We start from the raw sequence: 20189 nt of genomic DNA, 5'->3' as shown, positions 1-20189 counted from the left end.
ATTATATTATATTATATTATATTATATTATATATATTACCCTTTGCAGATATAACAAAAAGGTTTTCTCCCTCAAAAGGTTGCCAAGCCTTATTCTAGTGAAGACTCACTAAAGAATTACTAACTTTGTCTTTAAAGTTAGTTATTTATTTTGGGTGACTTTGGGTAAGTCATTGAATTTCCTTACCATCTAGATCCCAGACTTGATAAAAGAGTAAATTTGATGTCTTTCTAACTCATCATTATAGAGAGGTGCAAAGCCTAATGTGTATGTGTGTGGGGAGGGAGAGCAGGGAGAGAAGGGGTCTTAAAATATTTTACTTAATATTGCCTACAGAAAAAGTATGTAGTACAAGGGGACTATTTGCATACCTTCCTTTGATTGCTGTCCTGAAGATTCTGTGGTACTCTGGGCACAATATAATTCCCGAGTTTGAATCCCACCTCCACAGAGGGGTCCAGTTGTGTGCCAATGGGGATCTTGCTGCTCCAGAAGAAGAGTGACTTGGCATTCTTTCCATTCAGAGGTCTTCCATGAATACCTATTTGGATTAGATTTATTTTAAAAGAAGAAGAAAAAGTAGTAAGCAAAATTCAAAAACACCTCAATCTTCCAATAAAAGAAAACTTCATGATATGGAATATCCTAAACACAGTTTCATTCATGAAGCACTTCTCTAAAGTAGTCACCTTTGCCCATGCAAGGAAATGTCTGCCAGTTTTGAATTCCTTAATCTATCCTGCAACATAGAGAAAATTTCAAGGCCTCATCATTCCTAGGGAAAAGGGTGATTTGGGAGGGTTGAGGTAGAGAAAAGAGAAAGGAAAGAATGAATGTATATATATGTACACACACACACACACATTTACACATATATATGTATATATATATATGTATATATACATATACACACATACACACACATGCATACATACATACATATAACAGGAAGTTCCAAATATCTAGAACTCAGTCTGATGTCAGATGGGGCAAGCTTTCATTTCTTCTATGCCTACTTTGCCCCTAAAAGCATAGGCTTTGTGCTAATTTTACACATATCTAAGAATCCTTGGGGAAAGCTACCTAGAAGTTTCAAGCTATTTAATATACATATTGGCAGAATTACTTAGGTTTAAATCCATAAGTCTCTTCATATGTCCGAAGCACTTTTCTGTAAATATACGTATGTATATAATTATAAATACTCATGTATGTATATTTACAAACACTTGATTAATCCAGAACCTATTTTCACATGTGTAGGGAACTCAGAGGGTGAAAAAATTCCTCTGCAAATGCAGATCTACAACTCATCTACAATAGATAGTTTCAGAGTGTTGCTTAGAGCCCTCAAAAATTAATTGCTTTGACCAAGGTCACACAGCTAGTATGTATCAAAAGTAGGACTAAAGCCTAAGTTTTCCTGACTCCAGCTCCATTCCTCTATCTTCAATTTCCACTTGCCATATAAACACAGATAACAGAAATAGATGCGTGTATTTGTGTATGTATACATAATCAATCAATAAGCATTTATTAAGTGCCTACTATGAGCCAGGCACTGTGCTAAGCTCAGAGGATACAAGCAAAGGAAAAAGACATTCCCTGCTCAAGGAGTTCACAATGTATACATGTATGATCATATATAGATAACTATCTGCTCAAGATAATGTATAGATAAAATACATTATGTTTCACATACATTAATATGAAGAGATAATTGCTAACATTTTAGGCCTCTTACATTGGGAAATGTTGTTATACAGGTATTAAAATGTGTTAGTATTGTATCGCTCTTTATAATTCATCAGTACTTTTTAGACAAGCTGTCATGCTGTCATTTAATCTTCAAACCCACATGAGAGGTATGTTCCCTTAGTTTATTACTAGTAAAGAAACATACTCCCCAAAACAAGGGAAAAAAACACAATAAAATCTGTGCACAATAAGCAAGAAATAAAGGAGCATTCACGATACAGCCTTCATACCAAGGGAATTCTTTCAGACAGAATTTCCTTTTGTGGATTATTACAACATTTCTCAACCCCAGTATTAATATAACCCTGCAGCATTTACATAAAGACCAACAGACTCATTAACTTCAGGAATGATAAACAAATAACTAAGAAGCCTTCTGAAATCTGTTGTCATATTGTGGATGTGAAGTACAAAAATCCTCTTGGTTTTTAGTTGTTTAAAACCACAGGACATCACACAGGCAAAATGAGCATGGAGCTGTAAGCCCTCAGGCCTTGTAGAATCAGGGTGAAACTAATGGAAATTGGGTAACAGACCTAGGAAAATCAAAAAATGAATCTCATACACTAGAATCACAATGCAGGTCAAATCTTCTTACAGCAAATACCATCTCAATGAAGAGACACGTATAATAAAGATGTCTAAATCCCAGCCAATAGCCCATTTATTTTGAGACATATTTATGACTGCAAATCCCAGTATAACACAAGAATAGAGACAATCCCTTAAACTTTGTAATAAAGGGATTGTACTATTATATGCTTCCTGCTTCTTCCTGGCAACACCATCCAGGGCATTGAAGTTAATCACCAGATTCTCATAGTATATGACAATTCTGGCTCAACCTTGATATCCATTTCTTCCTATAAGGAAATGTGATCTCCACCAATGCAAATTATAACCTTTAAAAGAAAATGTTATCTATGTGTTGAGAGGCAGTGTAAACTAGTGGACAGAAATAAGGCAGACTCTGGGGTCAGGCTGAAGTGAGCTCAAGTTCTTCCTTTGACCTCTCTCAGAAGTCTAGGAAACACTTTTAGAAGAGTTGACAAGTTGCCCATTTGCATTGGCAGAGGAAATTCCCTCACCAAGAACACTCTACATTGATGAAATCACAGATCTAGACCAAAACAAATTAATAAACAAATTTATGTGAACAAAGAAATGCATCACTTGGCAGCTGAATTTCTGGTGGTCAACCTTTCTAAATTTAGCTAGGCTTTGTCCTTAGAGAATAGACTAGGCCCATGATTTTCAGCTGGGTAAGACCAGCCATGGTGTTTGTTCTGTTGGTATAGTTTTCAAAATTCTATGATGGTTTCAAGTCAAGGGGGTATTAGAATAAGACATTCATAAAAGGACCGTGGCCTTTTGGTGGGAAGCCTCATTCTAATGATTTACTCCTTTTGAGAAGCTACAGTATTGCCTAAGAAGTTCCAACCCTTTCATTGTTACAGATGAGGAGAGAAATCCCCAGAAGTTGAGACTTACTCAAAAGATTTGGGTACATGATCCCTGTTTGAAGCCTGCAGTAACAGTAGTAGTAGTAGTAGTAGTAGTAGTAGTAGTAGTAGTAGTAGTTAGTAGCAATAATAGTAACAGTAGTTTTGTTGTTTTGTTTTTTAGTGTTTTTTTTTTAGTTTATATAACAGGAAAGTTATCCTGAGGAGAAACAAAAATAGTCAAATATGGTTCTCTAAAAATGAAGTTGGCACAGTCCCTAAATCATGAAGGGTCTGTTTCCATTAAGAAGTGGTCCAGGGAGTAAGTGCATGGGGCAAGAGGGCTGGGTAACAAAGGCATTACCTGTGTATTTCCAGTCATTTGACTTTTAGTTGTCGATACAGTTGGTGACCAGACTGCTAGGAATCAATTTGTGATAGCTAAGCTCTCGAGAGACAGACTTAGAAATTGAATGATAGACTGCTAAATTGTATCAAGAAATACTATGGCCAAGAAGACCAGAGTACATGTATCAGTTGTTCAAAATTTTATCTTTTATGCTGTAAATATATTTGGGAAACTAAATCAGGATCAGTTGGTTTCTCAATGAATAAAGAGTCAGAAGTCAGAGCAAAGGGAGTTGGAAGATCCTAAATAGAGTTAAGTTATTATGCCTTGATGAGCATTGCTTTATTATACTGAGACAAGGTAGGTTAATAGAAAGAGAATAGAAGCCTCTTTTGGTTTTGAATAGGTCACTTACCCTCTTTGTACTTCACTTCCTTCAGTTGGAAAACACGTTCTGGGCCTATCTTAAGGATCAAATGAGCTATTGAAAAACAGTACTTTGCAATTTAGAAAATGCCACTTAAATGTGAATAATTATTGTCACTAGATCATATTGGCAAAAAGGAATATGTCTGGTGCACTGAAAAGTTAAGCGATTTGGCCATGACAGTATTCTTGCCTATGTCTAGATTACACCAGAATAATCTCAATCAGGTGTTCCAGACAAACTGGAACAATAAGGTGCTTGATCACAGCACCCTCTGCATTAAAACTCAACATTTGCATTAAAACTCAACAAATTCATGATGGAGCATATTCAATCACATTGATTTCACTAAAATTATCATATTGATAATATTGTAGTGAAAGCAAAAAGGGTTTTGTATTGTTACATATCTTTGAAAACATCTTATCCAGAATATGATTTCCTCTTTATCTTACCCTTTTTCATTGCTTTTTTGTATTGTTTTATAATGTGTATGGCCATCACTACAGGAGTGACATATTTAATTCATAAATAAGTGAATATATATATATATATGTATGTGTGTATATATATGTATATGTATATATATTTATATGTGTGTGTGTATATATACATATACACACACACACACACATATATTTGTGTATGTTGAGGGTACATGGCCAATATTTTTTTTTATGGATAGGGGTGTATGATCAAAGAAATCTTGGATGATCCTGCACTTGACCACAGCTTATATTACTTATATTTCAGTCTCCTGAGGTGAGGTTTTGGAATCACTTTACTCTTATCAGCAATATATTATTCTGCATTTTGTTTCTAAATTCTTGAATATGCCCTGTTTGGGGTTCATAGCAATTTTTAAAAAGGTAGTTCATTAATATAGGACTTTTCAATTTGTAAAGAATTTTGCATATCTTTGATCATTGCAAAATCATGTGAGATGAGTGGTCAAGTATAATTCTCACTTTAAAGATGAGGAAACATGCCTGTAGGGGTCCGTCTAACATGCTGTGAACTTTCCTTGAATTCTCCTGACAGTGTTAGGATCCATGTTTTCCTCTTGCATAAACCCTTATTTGTAATGTACTGCAGCCTCTTTACATACAGCATTTCTTTCCATTAACCACTGAGTGATTCCATTGCTCTTTGGGTGATTTCCAGCCTTGATTTTCTACAGACTGTGGTGTTCCATAGCAATAGAGACATCTAGGTGGCACAGTGGTTAGGGCACTGGGCCTGGAGTCAGGAAGACGTGAGTTCAAAACCAGCCTCAGACACTTAATAGCTGTGTGAACGTGGGAAAGTCACTTAACTTCTGCTTACCTCAATTTCCTCAACTGTAAAAAGGAGACGACAACACTTACTTCTCAAGGTTATTATAAAAATTAAATATGATAATATTTTAAGTGTTTAGCCAAGTAGTAGGTGCTATATAAATGCTTATCCTCCCTGCTCTTCTCATCTTTGTCCTTCGACTGAATGAATATTGATGGCTAAAAGATGAGCATTTATTTCAGGGTGAAGCTGGTCATAAAAAGGCACTTTTAAATCTCACAAAAACTAATCAACCCATTCTCTTATTCCTGATCAATTCAAGACCTAGATCTTTGTACATTTGAAATACCTGTCCAAGATATATACGCTAATAAACACATTCTGTAGATTATATACCTAATTGCATACAATAGTCATTCTTCATTTACTTAGATGCTTCATCTACTACAATAGGCATTCTTCATCTGTTTAGATTTCCCCGTGTGAACAGCTATGCCAAACACTTTCTGTGTGCTTATGGATCTCATGTAGGTGACTGTAATATTCTGAGGGTCCAATAAAATCAACATGATACCATCCACTAACAGAGACATCCAGAGGATTCTCGATCGTACACAGCAAATTTCCATTTGACCCTAACTTGACACCAGACCTATCCAGCAAATATTCTGTTTTATATATTTCTGTTTTATATCTTGTCTGACATTAAAATCAGACGATTGTTGAAGAAGGCTTTTTTTATGGATTTTCAAAGAGCATTTTATAATTTTGGTAAATGTACAGTAGACATCTTATTGGAAGAAGAGGTTTTTAGAAGACTTTTTGCTTCACTATTAAATAAAATGTAATTTAGGCAATTGAGTGTTGGTCAAGGTGTATTTTATAGTAGAATATCACTGAGAGCTTACTTGTTCCCTTTTAATACCTTCATCAAGGGTACCGTTGATGTATTTGATATTGTATAATGTGCATATATTTTCACTTTCAAAATTGTATAAATTGGACAGGACTTATATGTGTCTTTACCTATTTCTGTTCCCTGTGTTATTGTTATTATTGTTCAGTTGTTTCAGTCATGACCTCATTTACGATTTTCTTGGCAATGGTATTGGAGTGCTTTGCCATTTCCTTCTCCAAGTAATTTTACACATGAGGAAACTGAGGCAAGTAGGGGTAAATGACTTGCCCAGGGTCACACAGCCAGTAAGTGTCTAAGGCTGGATTAGAACTCAGATCTTCCCAACTCTAAGACCAGCACTCTATCCACTGCACCACCTAGCTGCCATATTTATGTTGTCTTGGTCATCTTTCAAAAATAACAAGGTTTGAATGAGAATCAATACCTCATCATCCCTAAAACCATGTTGCCTTAAGCACAAGAATCCTTTATATACTCAGCCTACTCCAGAAGCTTTACCCATATTTTTCCACCTTCAATATAATGTTCCACTTATTCAAGAAGCATGCCCAAGACTGTTATTAGAATTTCAATGCGGGGACTCCAATAGGAACACAGAATTTGCTATAAAAATCTTTTCAGATCTCTTCTTAGTTTGTTAATTTGTTGTCCTTCCAATTTCAACCTTAAATGTCCTTGAGATGACTTTGCTTAATTGATTCTTTCCCCAAGGTTCTTTAAAGTGATTTTTCCTTCCATTGCTTATTGATGCTTCACAAGGGAATATTACTCAAAATCTTCTGCTCTCCTTCATAAAAGTGCTCAAAAGCTAATGTTCTAAGCCAGAGTTGTCCATTGCTTCTATAACCTCTCCTACTGGCAGAAAGTCCAGTGTTTGCTGACTAAGATTTTCTTCGGGCCTTTTTTTGTCTTCTTATTATGACAATAGGTTTATTCCAGTTAAAATTCTATATAGAACTGTCATACATAGCATTGATGTCCTTTTTTCCATCCATTCTCATTTTGTCCCCAGTGATTTTTAAAAACAGGTCAAATGAAGTTGTATACCATAAATTATTAATAATTTCCTCCTAATTTTGATCTTTATTCTAATAAATATGAAATCTAATTGTATGCATATAGCAGATTCAGAAATGACTCCTACATTAGTAACTAATCATTACTTTACTTTTTAAATGTGTGTGTGTGTGTGTGTGTGTGTGTGTGTGTGTGTGTGTAATTTTATCTCCTGGTACTCTTGAAGAAAGTATTTGTGATGTATGAGTATGGATCTTGTATATGGACTGCAAGTCTTTGGCGTTTTTAAAAATTCCTTAATCCTTAATCTTACATTCTAACATATTTTTACTCTTTTCCTTTGATCACCATTGCATTGTAGTCAATAATTAGCAAGCAAAAAAATGTTAATTTAATTTTGAAGGTCTTGCTGAGTTCATATACCTTTTCTACTATATACTACAATAGATGATTTAAGTCATAATTATTTTCATGGCTCTTTTTTCAAATGCTTATTATAAGCATTTCAATAAGAGATGAACTAATGTCCCATGAAATGATGCATCTTTGAATCCATGAAAATTCTGTCAATCTATTTTCTTACCAAAGATAATCAGGCAGCTTTACCTTCCTTTTCTTCTGGTTTAATCGATGGAAAAAATTTCAGTACTGAAAAAACTCAATTCCTCCAACATGACATTCACTTATTGGTCATTGAACATGGAGTGCTTGTTGAGAGTACTGAGAATAGGTTAATGTTTATAGATAGTCTAAGACTAAGTAGTCCTTAGACCCTCTGCCCCCTTCTATCCTGTTCTGCCATTAAAACTGTAGAAGTATAAAGAGCCTTCACACACTGCACAAGAGCTTCTCACCTTTATACAAGAAGCCTTTTCCAAATCTTTCTTAATGCTAGTGTCTTCCCTCTAAGATTATCTCCAATTTATCCTGTCTACATCTTATTTATATATAATCCTTTTATGCTATCCCTCCCTCCATTACATTGTGAACTCATTGAGTGTAGGAAATTTCTGTTGTTGTTTGTCTTTCCAAATGTTTAATAAATGTTTGTTGACTTTTTAACTGACAGGCAGATAAGATTAGCAGCCATTTTTCATTTTCCTTTGTTTCATGGGTTAACAAGGCCAAAGAATTCATGATCAAGTGGCCATCCCATTTACTGTGGATGAGCATCTCTCTGTTTAGCTAAACTGGTGATTGGAATGCAAACACCCTATGTTCTTTAGACCATATCGTAATTTTGGTTTATAAAAAGACACAAGATTACATTTAAAGGTTAGAATCATATCAAGTCAAAGAGATTGCTGTTTGAAAAGGATAGGGCATGAAATTTCAACTCTTTTTTCAATTATTTTAGAATAACCCCATAAAATTAGCAGTAAGTTCATTTTTGAAAGTATGATTATAGAAAAAGAAAAAAAGGGATCGTTTAAAGATGGGAGTTCACCTATGAGAACAAGTGGTAATAAAACATTGCAGGTAGCTCTTCGATCAAATATTCCCACTTTATATTCAGAGGCAAGGAAAGTGCTGTCTGTGCTAGACAGGACAAAATACTTCTATGGTAAACACAAGACATTTATCACTATTGATATCATTTACCACCTCAGAGAAAATACCAACACTGCAAGAGAAGAAGGAGAAAATAGACTGGTAAAGGGCTTCTAGATTCATTTCAGAAACTCAGATCCTTTAGTAGTATTTGCTTCTCTCTCCCTATTTCTTTTTCAAAAGCTCTATTCAATGTTTAGTCACAAATCACTCAGCAGCCATGAAAACAGAACATCCTGAACTCCACCAACCTGAGAAGGCTCCTCGTAGATCTGACAGAATAAGAAATCAAAGGACTCCACTCAGCTAAATGCTACTTGCCTTCTCCTTTAGAAGTTGTTACACTGATAGGACTTATGCTCTGGGAAACTTTGCTGCATGACTGACTGAACCTTTCCCCCTTAGTGGACAAAACTTATGTCAAGGACTAGAGGCCCTCCTCAGCCAGCCCTCAAGCTCCCTCACCCATTCAGATGTTTTTTCAGCATCTTCATTTAACCTCCTTTTCCAGCTGATGGCAGCTTCAAAGGCCGGGGTCCCACATAATATGGGTCAGTAGCACCCTGAAATTGGCTTTGGAATCTCCTCAAGCAGAACAGTTAGACTAGGGATGGGAGAGATAAATCAGCCCTTCTAATATCTACCAACTCAAGAGAGGGCAGAGTTTGTCTCCATTGCTGTCTGCCATTGCTAGCAGAGCACCAGAAGCAATATATCAACTATTCAAAGTTACTGGGATGATATGACATCCTTCTTTAGATGACTAAATCATAGACTAGTCAGTAGCTTAAAAAAGTGAGTGCCAGACCCACAGAGGTATTCTGGGTGGCATAGAAAGAAAATCAATAGAATACCACACAATCAATCAACAAATATTTATTAAGCACCCAATATATGATAGGCATGTTGTTTCCAAGACCAAATAGAGTGAATATAGCTTCCACAAAGCCCTGTCTGGCTTTTTGATGTTCTTCAGACAATACATTTCATCTCCTCACTATACATTTTCATTGGCTGTCCCCCATGCCTGAAATTCTCTGCCCAACCACTTTCAAGTCCCTGCTTCCCTGGTTTCCTGTAGGACTAAGTACAAATTCCACTTTTTACCAAAGGTATTTCCTGGTGTCACCCACTGCAAGTGCCTTCCCTGTGATATTGCTTAGCTCAGTGCCTGGCATATAGAAAGGGTTTGACAAATGCTTGGTAATTAACTAGTAGACTTTCTACAGGGAGAAGGGCCCCATACATATTCATTGATGACATCAAGCCCTCTCTCTACACATTCTCACTTGGTCCTTCATCAGCTACCTCATCAGGTAACCTCATGGGTTTAACTATCATCTCTGTAAATTACACACACACATATCTATGTATGTGTATACATATATGGCAATAATAACTAACATTTATATAGCTCTTACTGTGTTTCAGGCACTGTGCATTATTATCCACATTTTACAGATGGGGAAACTGAGACAAACATGTTAAGTGACTTGCCCAGGATCCCATAGCTAGTAAGTATCTGAGGCTGGATATGTATGTATGTGTGCCTATATACTTACATATGTGCATATATGTAGATGAATATATATATATATATATACATATATACAGAGGTTTATGTGTATATATGTATATGGGTTTGTGTATGTGTACATATAAACATATTCCAAGTCTTCATTGCTCTAAACAATTTTACTAGACTTTTCCAACAAAATGTCCTATATCAACTCAATATGTCCAAATGTATATGTGTATGTATATGTGTATGTATATGTATATGTATATGTATATGTGTATGTGTATATGTGTATGTGTATGTGTATGTGTATGTGTATGTATGTATATGTACATGTACATGTAATGTATATGTATATGTGTATGTGTATGTGTATGTGTATGTGTGTATGGTGTATGTGTATGTATACGTATATATGTACGTATGTATATGTATATGTATATGTATATGTATATGTATATGTATATGTATATGTATATATGTATATAATCCTTGCCCCCCACAAAAAAAAATCTCCACTTTTTTTATGAGTCTCTCAAACTTCCTGTTACCTGAGCTCACAATGTCGGCGTTATTCCTAACTCCTCTCTTCACCACCTCATATATACAATCAGTTGCCAAACCTTGTCATTTGTACTTCTACCATATCTATATCCTTCATCCTTCTTACATAGTCCCAATTAGTCAGGCCTATTGCCAATGTGTCCTGATTGATCTTCCTGCCTCATTTCTTCTCTCTATAATCCTCCAAAAAGTTGAAAAAATTATTTTTCTAAAGTGAAATATTGACTATGAAATTTCCATATTAGAGTAGACCACAATGACTATCTGCTCTCTAGGATCAAGCATACACTCTTCAAGTTTGGCACTTAAAACCCTAATCTTAACCTAACTTTGCAAGTTTATTAAGCATTACTCCTTCTATGATTCCTTGGAGTCAAGAAAACCTAAATTCAAATCTGGCTTCAGTAATTTATTAGCTCTATGACCCTAGAAAGTCATTTAACCTCTGGCTGCCTCAGTTTTCTGAACTGTAAAATGCAGATAATAATAGCACCTACTTTCAGAGTTGTGAGAATTAATTTGTAAAGCACTTAGTACAATGTCTGGCACATAACAGGTGCTTAATAAATACTTTTTCCCCTTCTTTTTTCCTTCCTGCCTCCATTCCTTCATCTCTCCCCCCTTCCCTCCCTTTCTTTTTCTCTTCCCTCTTTCCTCTTTCTGTCCCTCCATCTCTTCTTCCCTTCCTCCTCCCCTTCTTTCCTTCTTCCCTCCCTCCCTTGTTTCTTTCCTTCCTTCCCTCCTAACTGTTCTCATCATTCCCCATACATATCATTCCATTTCCCTTTCTGTGCCTTTACATTATCTTCCCCTCCCCCTGTGACTGAAATGCAATACCTCCTCACTTCTGCCTCTGAGAGTCTCTTGTTTCTTTTAAAACTTATATAATACCTTCTATGTGAAGCCTTTCCTATATATACTTTATATGTGTGTGTATGTATACATAGCTATATGTATGCCTATATGTATGTATGTGTGTATGTATGTACATACACACACTTATGTAACATGCCTACTTAGGTAATTCCCCAGCTTGAGCTCATGCTTGATGGTTGGGTCCCCGAAAAGGATGCTACTACATTAAGGTTCTAGAAGTGACTCTACGAATAGTTCCTAAGCTCCCAGTGGACTACTTCCAAAGAACAATCAGCCAATAGAATTAATTAGCTTTTGTCAAAAGTCATTGACTCAGATGGCACATTGAAAACACTAGTTATAAAAATATCCCTACTAAAATCCTAGGGAATACTCATTCACAAATACAGAGAACATTTATGTGCCAAGGGGGTTCAAACTTAGAGTAAGGCACATATGTAGTATATACAAAGAGCAAAGGGTTAACTCACAATGCCTGGCATTTCAAGGTCTCAAATTTCTTTCTCTCTTCATAGAGTTTTTTGAGGTACAGCATTTCTGCTGATGGGCTGTTCAGCTAGGCTCCCAATATCTTTGGTCTATAAGCATTCTTCTCTCAAAAGGGACAGACAGGTTCCTATAGCTGCTTTTTTCCCTTGGGCAACTGCATCTCTACATCTGTGTATGTGTACCTGATATGTAGGTAAGAAGGAGGGAAAGAAGGAATTCCCCTCCTACCTCTTGCTCTCCTCTGATACAGGCAGAGGGATCTGCCTTTACCAAATGCTCTTGAGCCTGGATTCCTCAAATTGAGCAAGAACTGCTAACATTCATCCATCTGTTTAAAGCCCCAGAAGTATGGCTAGCTTGTTTCCTTATCTAATTACTTATTCCCTTCTTGCCCAATGAAAAATATTGTCACTTCATAAGGGGATCATAAGTGAAGTGATAGACAGATCTGGTTTATGCATTAAAGCCTCATCATGTATGACTTCATTCTGCAATATCACTAGGCTATCTGGGGGCAGGGGGAGGGGAGAAGAGATCACAAATCTCCTTCCTTACATTTATACATGTACATGTTATCCATCCAAATAGAACATAAGCTCCGAATCAGAGAGACAGTTTCATTTTTGTCTTTGTATCCAAAGTGCTTGCATACAGTAGATGCTTAACCAATGTTGGTTGATTGGTTAATTGATCAGAAATTAAATTGTCAATGATGGCTGACTACTAGTCTTTCACAATGTAGCAATCGCTTTCCTGATAAAACGATGTTGACATTATTTTAAGATATGTCAAATTAGCTTAGACTTGGAACACTGCTTTCATCTAAGTTTCAAATTAAATTCACATGTAAACATTTCAATGGGGATTCCAGTCATAGGAAATGGTTAAGAGCTAACTTTCACAAAAACTTTTGAAAACTGAAAGTGCAAAAAATTCCAACATATTGGAGGGGGAGGGGGAGAGAATTGTTGTAAAAGAAACTTTAGTAAGATAGTTTCTCCTGGGACAGATTGAAGGTTGAAGTTAGATAACAGTTCTGGCAAGAAGTCTCCACTTGAAAGTCCTGATAAAATGGTTGTAGCCCTCATCAGTACATTGAATATGTACTGAAGTTCCCAGGTATGATACATTTCAGAAAAGTAGGGGAAGAGATGGAAAATCTGGAAAGAACTCAAACAACTCAGAGACACCTGTATCTCCAGTCTTTCTCTTCTTCATTTTCTTACTCTGTGAAAGGTGCCCTGGGTCCTCCTGATCTTTTCAGGGGATCATAAATTTATAGCTAGAAGGGACCTTAGAGGTAATCTAGTCCAAAAATAAGACATAGTTCCAGATGTTAAAGAGCTCTCAATGTAATAAAGGAAATACAATCTAGAAAGTGACTAAGGTTTAATGGGTCATGACTCCCAGGTGCATTTTAATAGGGGATAAGATTATTGTTGTTCATTCTACATTCTAGAAGAGGACCAATGACATCAGGAGGGTGATATCTTGACTTTAGTGAGGAGAAGCTGTGCAAAGTCATCAGCCTCACTGACTCCTCCAGAGTCATTGGGGTCCAGTGGCAAGACATAGATTAGGATGACTGGCAATGGACCCAAATGCAGTGGGAGATTTTGCCTTTTCAAACTAAGGTCTTTCCCAGGTCTCAGTTTGTCTGAGACAATGTCCATTCAGTGATTTAATGACTTAAGGCTAGGTAAGAAATGAGGCAAAAGATGGCCTAGTTTGCCTTCACAAAAGAATCAACTAGGGAGGAGAATTGTTAGATTTTAGTTATCCACCTAATGTAAGTCTAAGAGTTATCTTTTGGGTAAGAGATGCCCTTCTCAGTGCCTGCCAAATCCTCACACATGCTGCTTATTCCATGTGAAATCAAATCTGAGACTTTATATCCCAACTTTGTTCTCAATCCATCAGGAAAAAACAGAAGTTATCCTTGGGTAAGAAGTAAAGTAATTCTAAATTAACAATGCTGAGATTAGGTAGTAAGCACATTTTGTGAGTATTTTAAATGTCCCTCTAATTATGACATCTAGTACTCATATAATAATGAGACACCTTCAAAATCCTGGTTTAACAAAAACTTGAAATCAATTTTTTTTAAATCCACAATTATCAGAGAACCTTTTAACTTTTCTAAAACTCGGAAAGTGCTTAAGAATTCAGGCTTTTTTTTTCTCTTGCTCAGCTCAAAGCCTTGCTACAAAGCTGTGTGGAATCAAATCCCTACTTGATTTAATGATGAAGATTCAAGAAAAAAAAATAGATCAGCACATTATCATGTTTTGACTAAACACATATATACGTATACAAACATTCACTTTCCTCGAATTGAACACATATGCAATGTATTGAAATTCAAAGTATATATATTTAAAAATCAGGGAATTACAGCAGTACTAATTTATGGAAACGTGTGTTGTCTCATTAAAGGTTCAGAAACATTCAGAAAAGAATGGGCTTGCCAGTTCAGCTGAACAGCTGACAAAAATAAAGGGGACTGATCAAGCTTTACACATTTTGTTCTGTCATAATTCTTTTACAGCTGTATAGCAGGACTATTGATTATGGAAAGTTACTCTGGAGTGAAAAGCTTTTTGCTCATGAACAGATACCTTTGCTAGCCAAACTCAACATATGTATTATTAATAGAGTTCCATAGCTGCACAGAGCCCTTTGTAATACACTAAGCAACAACCAGGGAACAAGATCTTCAACCCAAAAGGACTTACAATAAAGTGGCACAATGGGGACTCATGAAACAATATACTCTGATAACATATAGACAGAATAAGGCTCTCAAGAAAAAAAAAAGGTACTGGCTTCTGAGAGTTGAAACAAGGCCCAGATTCTATTAAAAGAGGATTATTAAAGAGAGATGGGGACCAGTGGTGAAGACCAGTTACCAAGGAACTATCTTCCTCTGCTGTGATATCTGAAGCTGGTTCCCTGGAGGCCTTCAGATCATGACTCCCACCGTCCTCCAATCCTCAACTATTTCAGCAATGCTGTTTTACTGAAACAGTCAAAAGTATCCCAGAGCTGTGGGTAGGGAAGGTAGCACACATACTGCGTTGCTCTAACAGCGTATGGTTTTAGATTTAAATTATTCACTTACTCTTACCCATTTTGATCTCTCTCTTTGAATCCCAGACCATAGATACCCATTTCTCACGAAATCAGACACATAGTGGAACATATTCAATTAAATTTATTTCCCATTTATTAAGTGTCTATTAGATTCAAGGCACTAAGCTGATTAGAGGGACCACAAATGAGAGAGAGAGAGAGAGAGAGAGAGAGAGAGAGAGAGAGAGAGAGAGAGAGAGAGAGAGAGAGAGAGAGAAGAGAGAGGAGAGAGAGAGAAAGCCTAGGTCAGAGTCTTATGGTACCCTCATAGTTATGGCATATGATAGTGATAATAATCTAGCAAAGGAAACTAAGAAGGAATATTCAAATAAGGAGGATGAGAACCAAGAGAGAAAAATGTGATGAAAATTAAGAAAAGAGAAAGCATCTACTAGAAGAGGATACTTAAAAGTGTGAAATGCCACAGAGAGGTCAAGAAGGAAGAGAACTAAGAAGTCATTTGATTTGACAATTAAGAGATCATTGCTAACTTTGTAGAGGGCAGTCTCAGTTAAATAGTATAGTCAGAAACAAGGTTGGAAAGGATTGAAGGGTGAGTGAGAGAGGGAAAAAATGGAGTCAGTTTTTTTGTGTATTTTTCTTTTAAATAGGAGTTTGGCTAAGGAAGGAGGGAAATACAGTAGTATACTGGAAAAGATGGTAGGATCTAGTGAAGGTTTTTCAGGAGAGGGAAAACATGGTCACATTGGGAAGTAACCAGTAGACATGGATGGATTAAAAATAGGGAAGGTGGCTGGCTGAGTGGGCTAGGAATGGGAAGCAGTGAGATCAATTGGTTGGCCTCTTCATCAGAGACTAAAGAGAGAATGAAGGATAATTTCAAGGCCTGGTTAGATGAAGTGGAGAGAAGGAACTTACAATATGGGCCTCTGTTTTCTCAGTATACTACCTGGCAGTACTCATGAATGCAGCAAGCTAAATCACCAGTCATCTGCTGAACCATCAATCATTCACTAAGCCAGGGACTTACCGGGCATGCTCATAAGCTAACTCCAGCTTCCTTTTTGTAGGCTGAGCTTTCTGTATTAGCTGATCTCTTCAGATGTGAGACTTTGCCGCAGCAGGTTTTTCAGGGTATGATATAGAAATAATGATTTAATGTGCTTAATCGCTCAGATAAATATCGGGTTTGTGTGTGTTAGGAATATGTGCTCCCAAGGTCTATTCTAACTTTCCCTTAGATAAAGTATCATCTCTCTTAGCTCTTCATTCCTTGAACCCCTAACTAGAAATTCCTCTTGGGTAGCACTAACTTGGATTGTATAGCAATGCACCACACCATTTTATATGGTATTTCATTATGGGATTTCCATAACCAAGATCACCTGCGCATTCAATCAAAAAACAAATGACATAGACAAGATAGCTATATTGTGTGTATGATTTCCAAAAAATGCCACAACACACACACACACACACACACACACACACACACTCACAATTGTTAAGGGTGGAAATAGTTTTAAGCTGTATGCATAAGCCACAGCTAGGTGAAATCAGAGGAAGAGATAGCTGTGGCTAGACAGCCCCCTCCATCTCGCTCTGTAAGAATAGGTCAATGAAGAGAGAAATTAATTCAGGTAAATGAAGTCAGGGATGATGTAGGGCAGAGGTGGATAGGAGAGGGAAGGAAAAAAAGGGAAAATAAAGAAAGTTACTTTACAAATTACAGTAAATTATACATAGTAGATTTGCAGTTTCATGTGCAATCATTTTTTATTCTGTTACGTCATGGAAATTCTTATTTCATAAGTTCAAAATAAAATATATACAATTTTAAAAATTCTTCACTTATCTGATTATCTAAACCAGAAGTACACTGGAGATTTACTTTTTCATACTTAATCCCATAATAACAATCAACCTCATCAAACATATAAGAAGCAAAATATACATATGAAAGAATTCTAAATGAAAAATATATATAGTGTGTGTATATGTGTGTATACACACGCACAAACTTTGTAGATATAGATGTAGATATGGATATAGATATAGATATAGATGGGAGTCTTAAGATAGCTTAAAAGATGTCTAGTTAGATTGATTCAGCTTTGTGCTTTCTAGAGGGATAAAATAGTTGTCAATATTGTTATAAATCCAAAAAGAATAAAGAGAATTACAATAAAACTCTTATTTGTCCAAAAAAAGAAAGAAAGCCCACTTCAAAGTCACTCTCAGCAACAGGCGCAAGCAGCTCTCAAATCAGATCAACACTAACAATCTCTGAGTTATTCTAAGCCTTGGACAAAGTGTTTCTGCCACTCATTAGGCTCCTAAGTCAGGCCAGGTACATGTTCTGACATGGCTTCAACCTCTGCCCATTCATCCTCACTTTTCTTGCAATAGTGAACCTCTTCCCCTCAGTCTTGTCTTATCTGCTTCTTGTTCCTAAAGGTGCTTTGAGTCTCTAGATCAAAGTGAAATTCTCCAAGGGGGGTGGGTATGAAAGAGGGGACATTATTTCTGAAACACCAAAAGTTTATCTCTTACATCCACATTTTCTTTTAGGAGCTGTGGCCAAGGCTGTGCTAAATCAGTAAAGTTTTAGGCAAGTTAGTCAGCTTTGAGAATCGGATTGAGGAAGTTCAGAATTCTTAAGTACAGAAGTAAGGCTGAAATTAAGTCTATTTATGTATAGGGTTGGAGGAGCATGTAATATAGTGAGAGTTTTGGAACAGTTGCTGTAGGGAGTGGGACAGAGAACTGATTAGTCAAGGAAGAGAAAGATGATGTCCTTATTGCAGTAAGGGCCAAGATGAAATTAGATCACATAAATCTGTAGTGGAACCAGTTGACAGGGTTTTGTGACTTCATTCAGTTCCATTGAGTATAATAGGAGTGGAGAAGATAGTGATTAAAGTAATTGAGATGGCAACCGGACAATAGAGGACTGGATTCAAGAATACTAGACAGTGTAGTGAGCCAAGATTTGATGAGAAAAATGTGAAACTCAGGCAGGAGTGACAACCTGGCAGAGTACTAAAGGGCAGAGAGATGGTAAGTCATAGAAGTTGAAGGAACAAGGCATAAAGAGAGAAGGAATGATCAAATAAAGGAATTTCAGAGTTCTTGATCACAGAAATCAAGCCTATTTGTGTGTAGCTTAGATGAACTGGAGGAGAAAGTCATAGGAACAGAGTAGACTGAAGACCTGGGAGGTTAAACTGTTTGAAGAAACTTTGATAGCAATATGTATGATGAAGTCCTCTAGTATAAAGGCAAGAGCTGAGGTGGAGAAGAATGAGACAAACACTGATCTCCTTGAGAAATAAAAGGGGAAGAATGAACAAGTCATACGATAAGTTAGTGAAAAGGATAGAACCAAAGCCTCCTATCTCCTAGTTCTTTCTTCCTTCCTCTCTCCTTCCCTCTCTTCCTCCCTCCTCCTTCTCTTCCTCCTCTTTCTCTTCCTTTATTTTCTCTTCCTCCTCTTCTTGTTCCTCCTGCTGCTCTTTGTCTTGACTCTCTTCTCTTCACTGTAAGTACTTTGAGGGCCAGAACCGTAACTTACAAACATAGCACACAAAGATAAATATGTTTGTAAAACAGCTGGTTCTCCTGATCTACCTGAAATAAGCTTGGTGATCCTGAGAAAATTAGTCATTCTTCCTGAATATGTTTCATCTTTAGAAAAATAGTAAAGGAGTAGGAAGGATTGGATTATCTCAACAATTTCTTTTAGTTCTAAATCTGTGATCTTTTGATAGTAATCCCCACCTCCCCACCTCCTACCCCCTACTCCCACGCACAAATACAAAAATACATATACATCTTAACATGGTGTTTTGTATACTGTAGGTACTCAAGAAATGTTTAATAATCTGAATTTACTTAACATTATTTTCTTTGCCTCTTTATTTGCCTTTCCATTAAAAGTATCCATTAAAAAAGCAGTGTCCATTAAAAAATCAGCTAATCCTCAGAGCACTCTCAAGGAGACTACACCTGGAAAAATCTGACATCAGGTTCAATGCCTCAAGCAGATATTAGGAAGTACTGGTTTGTCACAGGGAGTTGTTTTAAGAGCAAATCAAAGTGGTCTGCAGGAAACACACAAAGATACCTCAATGTGATTTTCCTCAGATAGGAAGAGTAAAGTTGCTCTAGTTTGTACCTAATAAGGATAAGAAATATGTACATTGGACAGAGAGAACAAGAGTCCATCTCTCCCAGCAAGACCAAGGTATTGATCTCTTCTTTTTCAAGTGGACTTTTTTTGTGTGTGCTACAGCCTTACAGAATATTGCTGTCAGCAGCCCAAATTTTGCTTTGAGATCTTTATAAGAGCTTTATCACACATTTGTCATTATTGCAATTAAATAGCATTTTCTAAAATAAAATTTCAAACTCCAGATGCATAGATAAGTTAGAAAACCACTTTTATTCTATCAGCTAATAATTAATTTTGAGGCTCGAGACCTGGCTGAAATAATTACTTGAGGTCAACATCCATATGAAACACTTCTTTCTGTCAGATTTTACTTTTCTATTTCCCAGACATAGTGAGTATAAACTTTAACACTAATCTCAGACAAGAGGGAAAGTCTGAATTTGTTACATTTCAATATTATCATCTTTCAAGTAAAGTTACATGAACAAGCATTTCATAGATTACCTACTATTTGTCAGCTAGGTGGCACAGTGGATAGATAGAGCACCTGGCCTGGAGTCAGGAAGACCTGAGTTCAAATCGATCCTCACACTTTTTAGCTGTGTGACTCTGGTCAAGTCACTTAATCACTATTTGCCTCAGTTTCCTCATCTAAAAATGGGGATAACTGAACCTACTTTCCAGGGATGTTGTGAGGATTAAATGAAACTTATTTCAATTAAATGAGATAAAT

At 36.5% G+C, this 20189-nt stretch overlaps 1 protein-coding gene across 1 annotated transcript in view; it reads right to left on the bottom strand.

Annotated features, from left to right (window-relative positions):
• Positions 1-20189, bottom strand: part of THSD7B (thrombospondin type 1 domain containing 7B) — a 1079744-nt gene that overhangs the window by 680324 nt on the left and 379231 nt on the right. The window contains 1 exon segment of the mRNA XM_021009415.2: positions 372-541. Coding sequence (XP_020865074.1) covers positions 372-541 — 170 coding nt within the window.

Source organism: Phascolarctos cinereus, unplaced genomic scaffold (assembly GCF_003287225.1).
Source record: "Phascolarctos cinereus isolate Bilbo 61053 unplaced genomic scaffold, phaCin_HiC Scaffold_726;HRSCAF=1367, whole genome shotgun sequence".
NCBI classification, from domain to species: domain Eukaryota; kingdom Metazoa; phylum Chordata; class Mammalia; order Diprotodontia; family Phascolarctidae; genus Phascolarctos; species Phascolarctos cinereus.
Note: the sequence above shows the minus strand (reverse complement) of the source record. Positions and strands in the feature narration are given on the sequence as shown.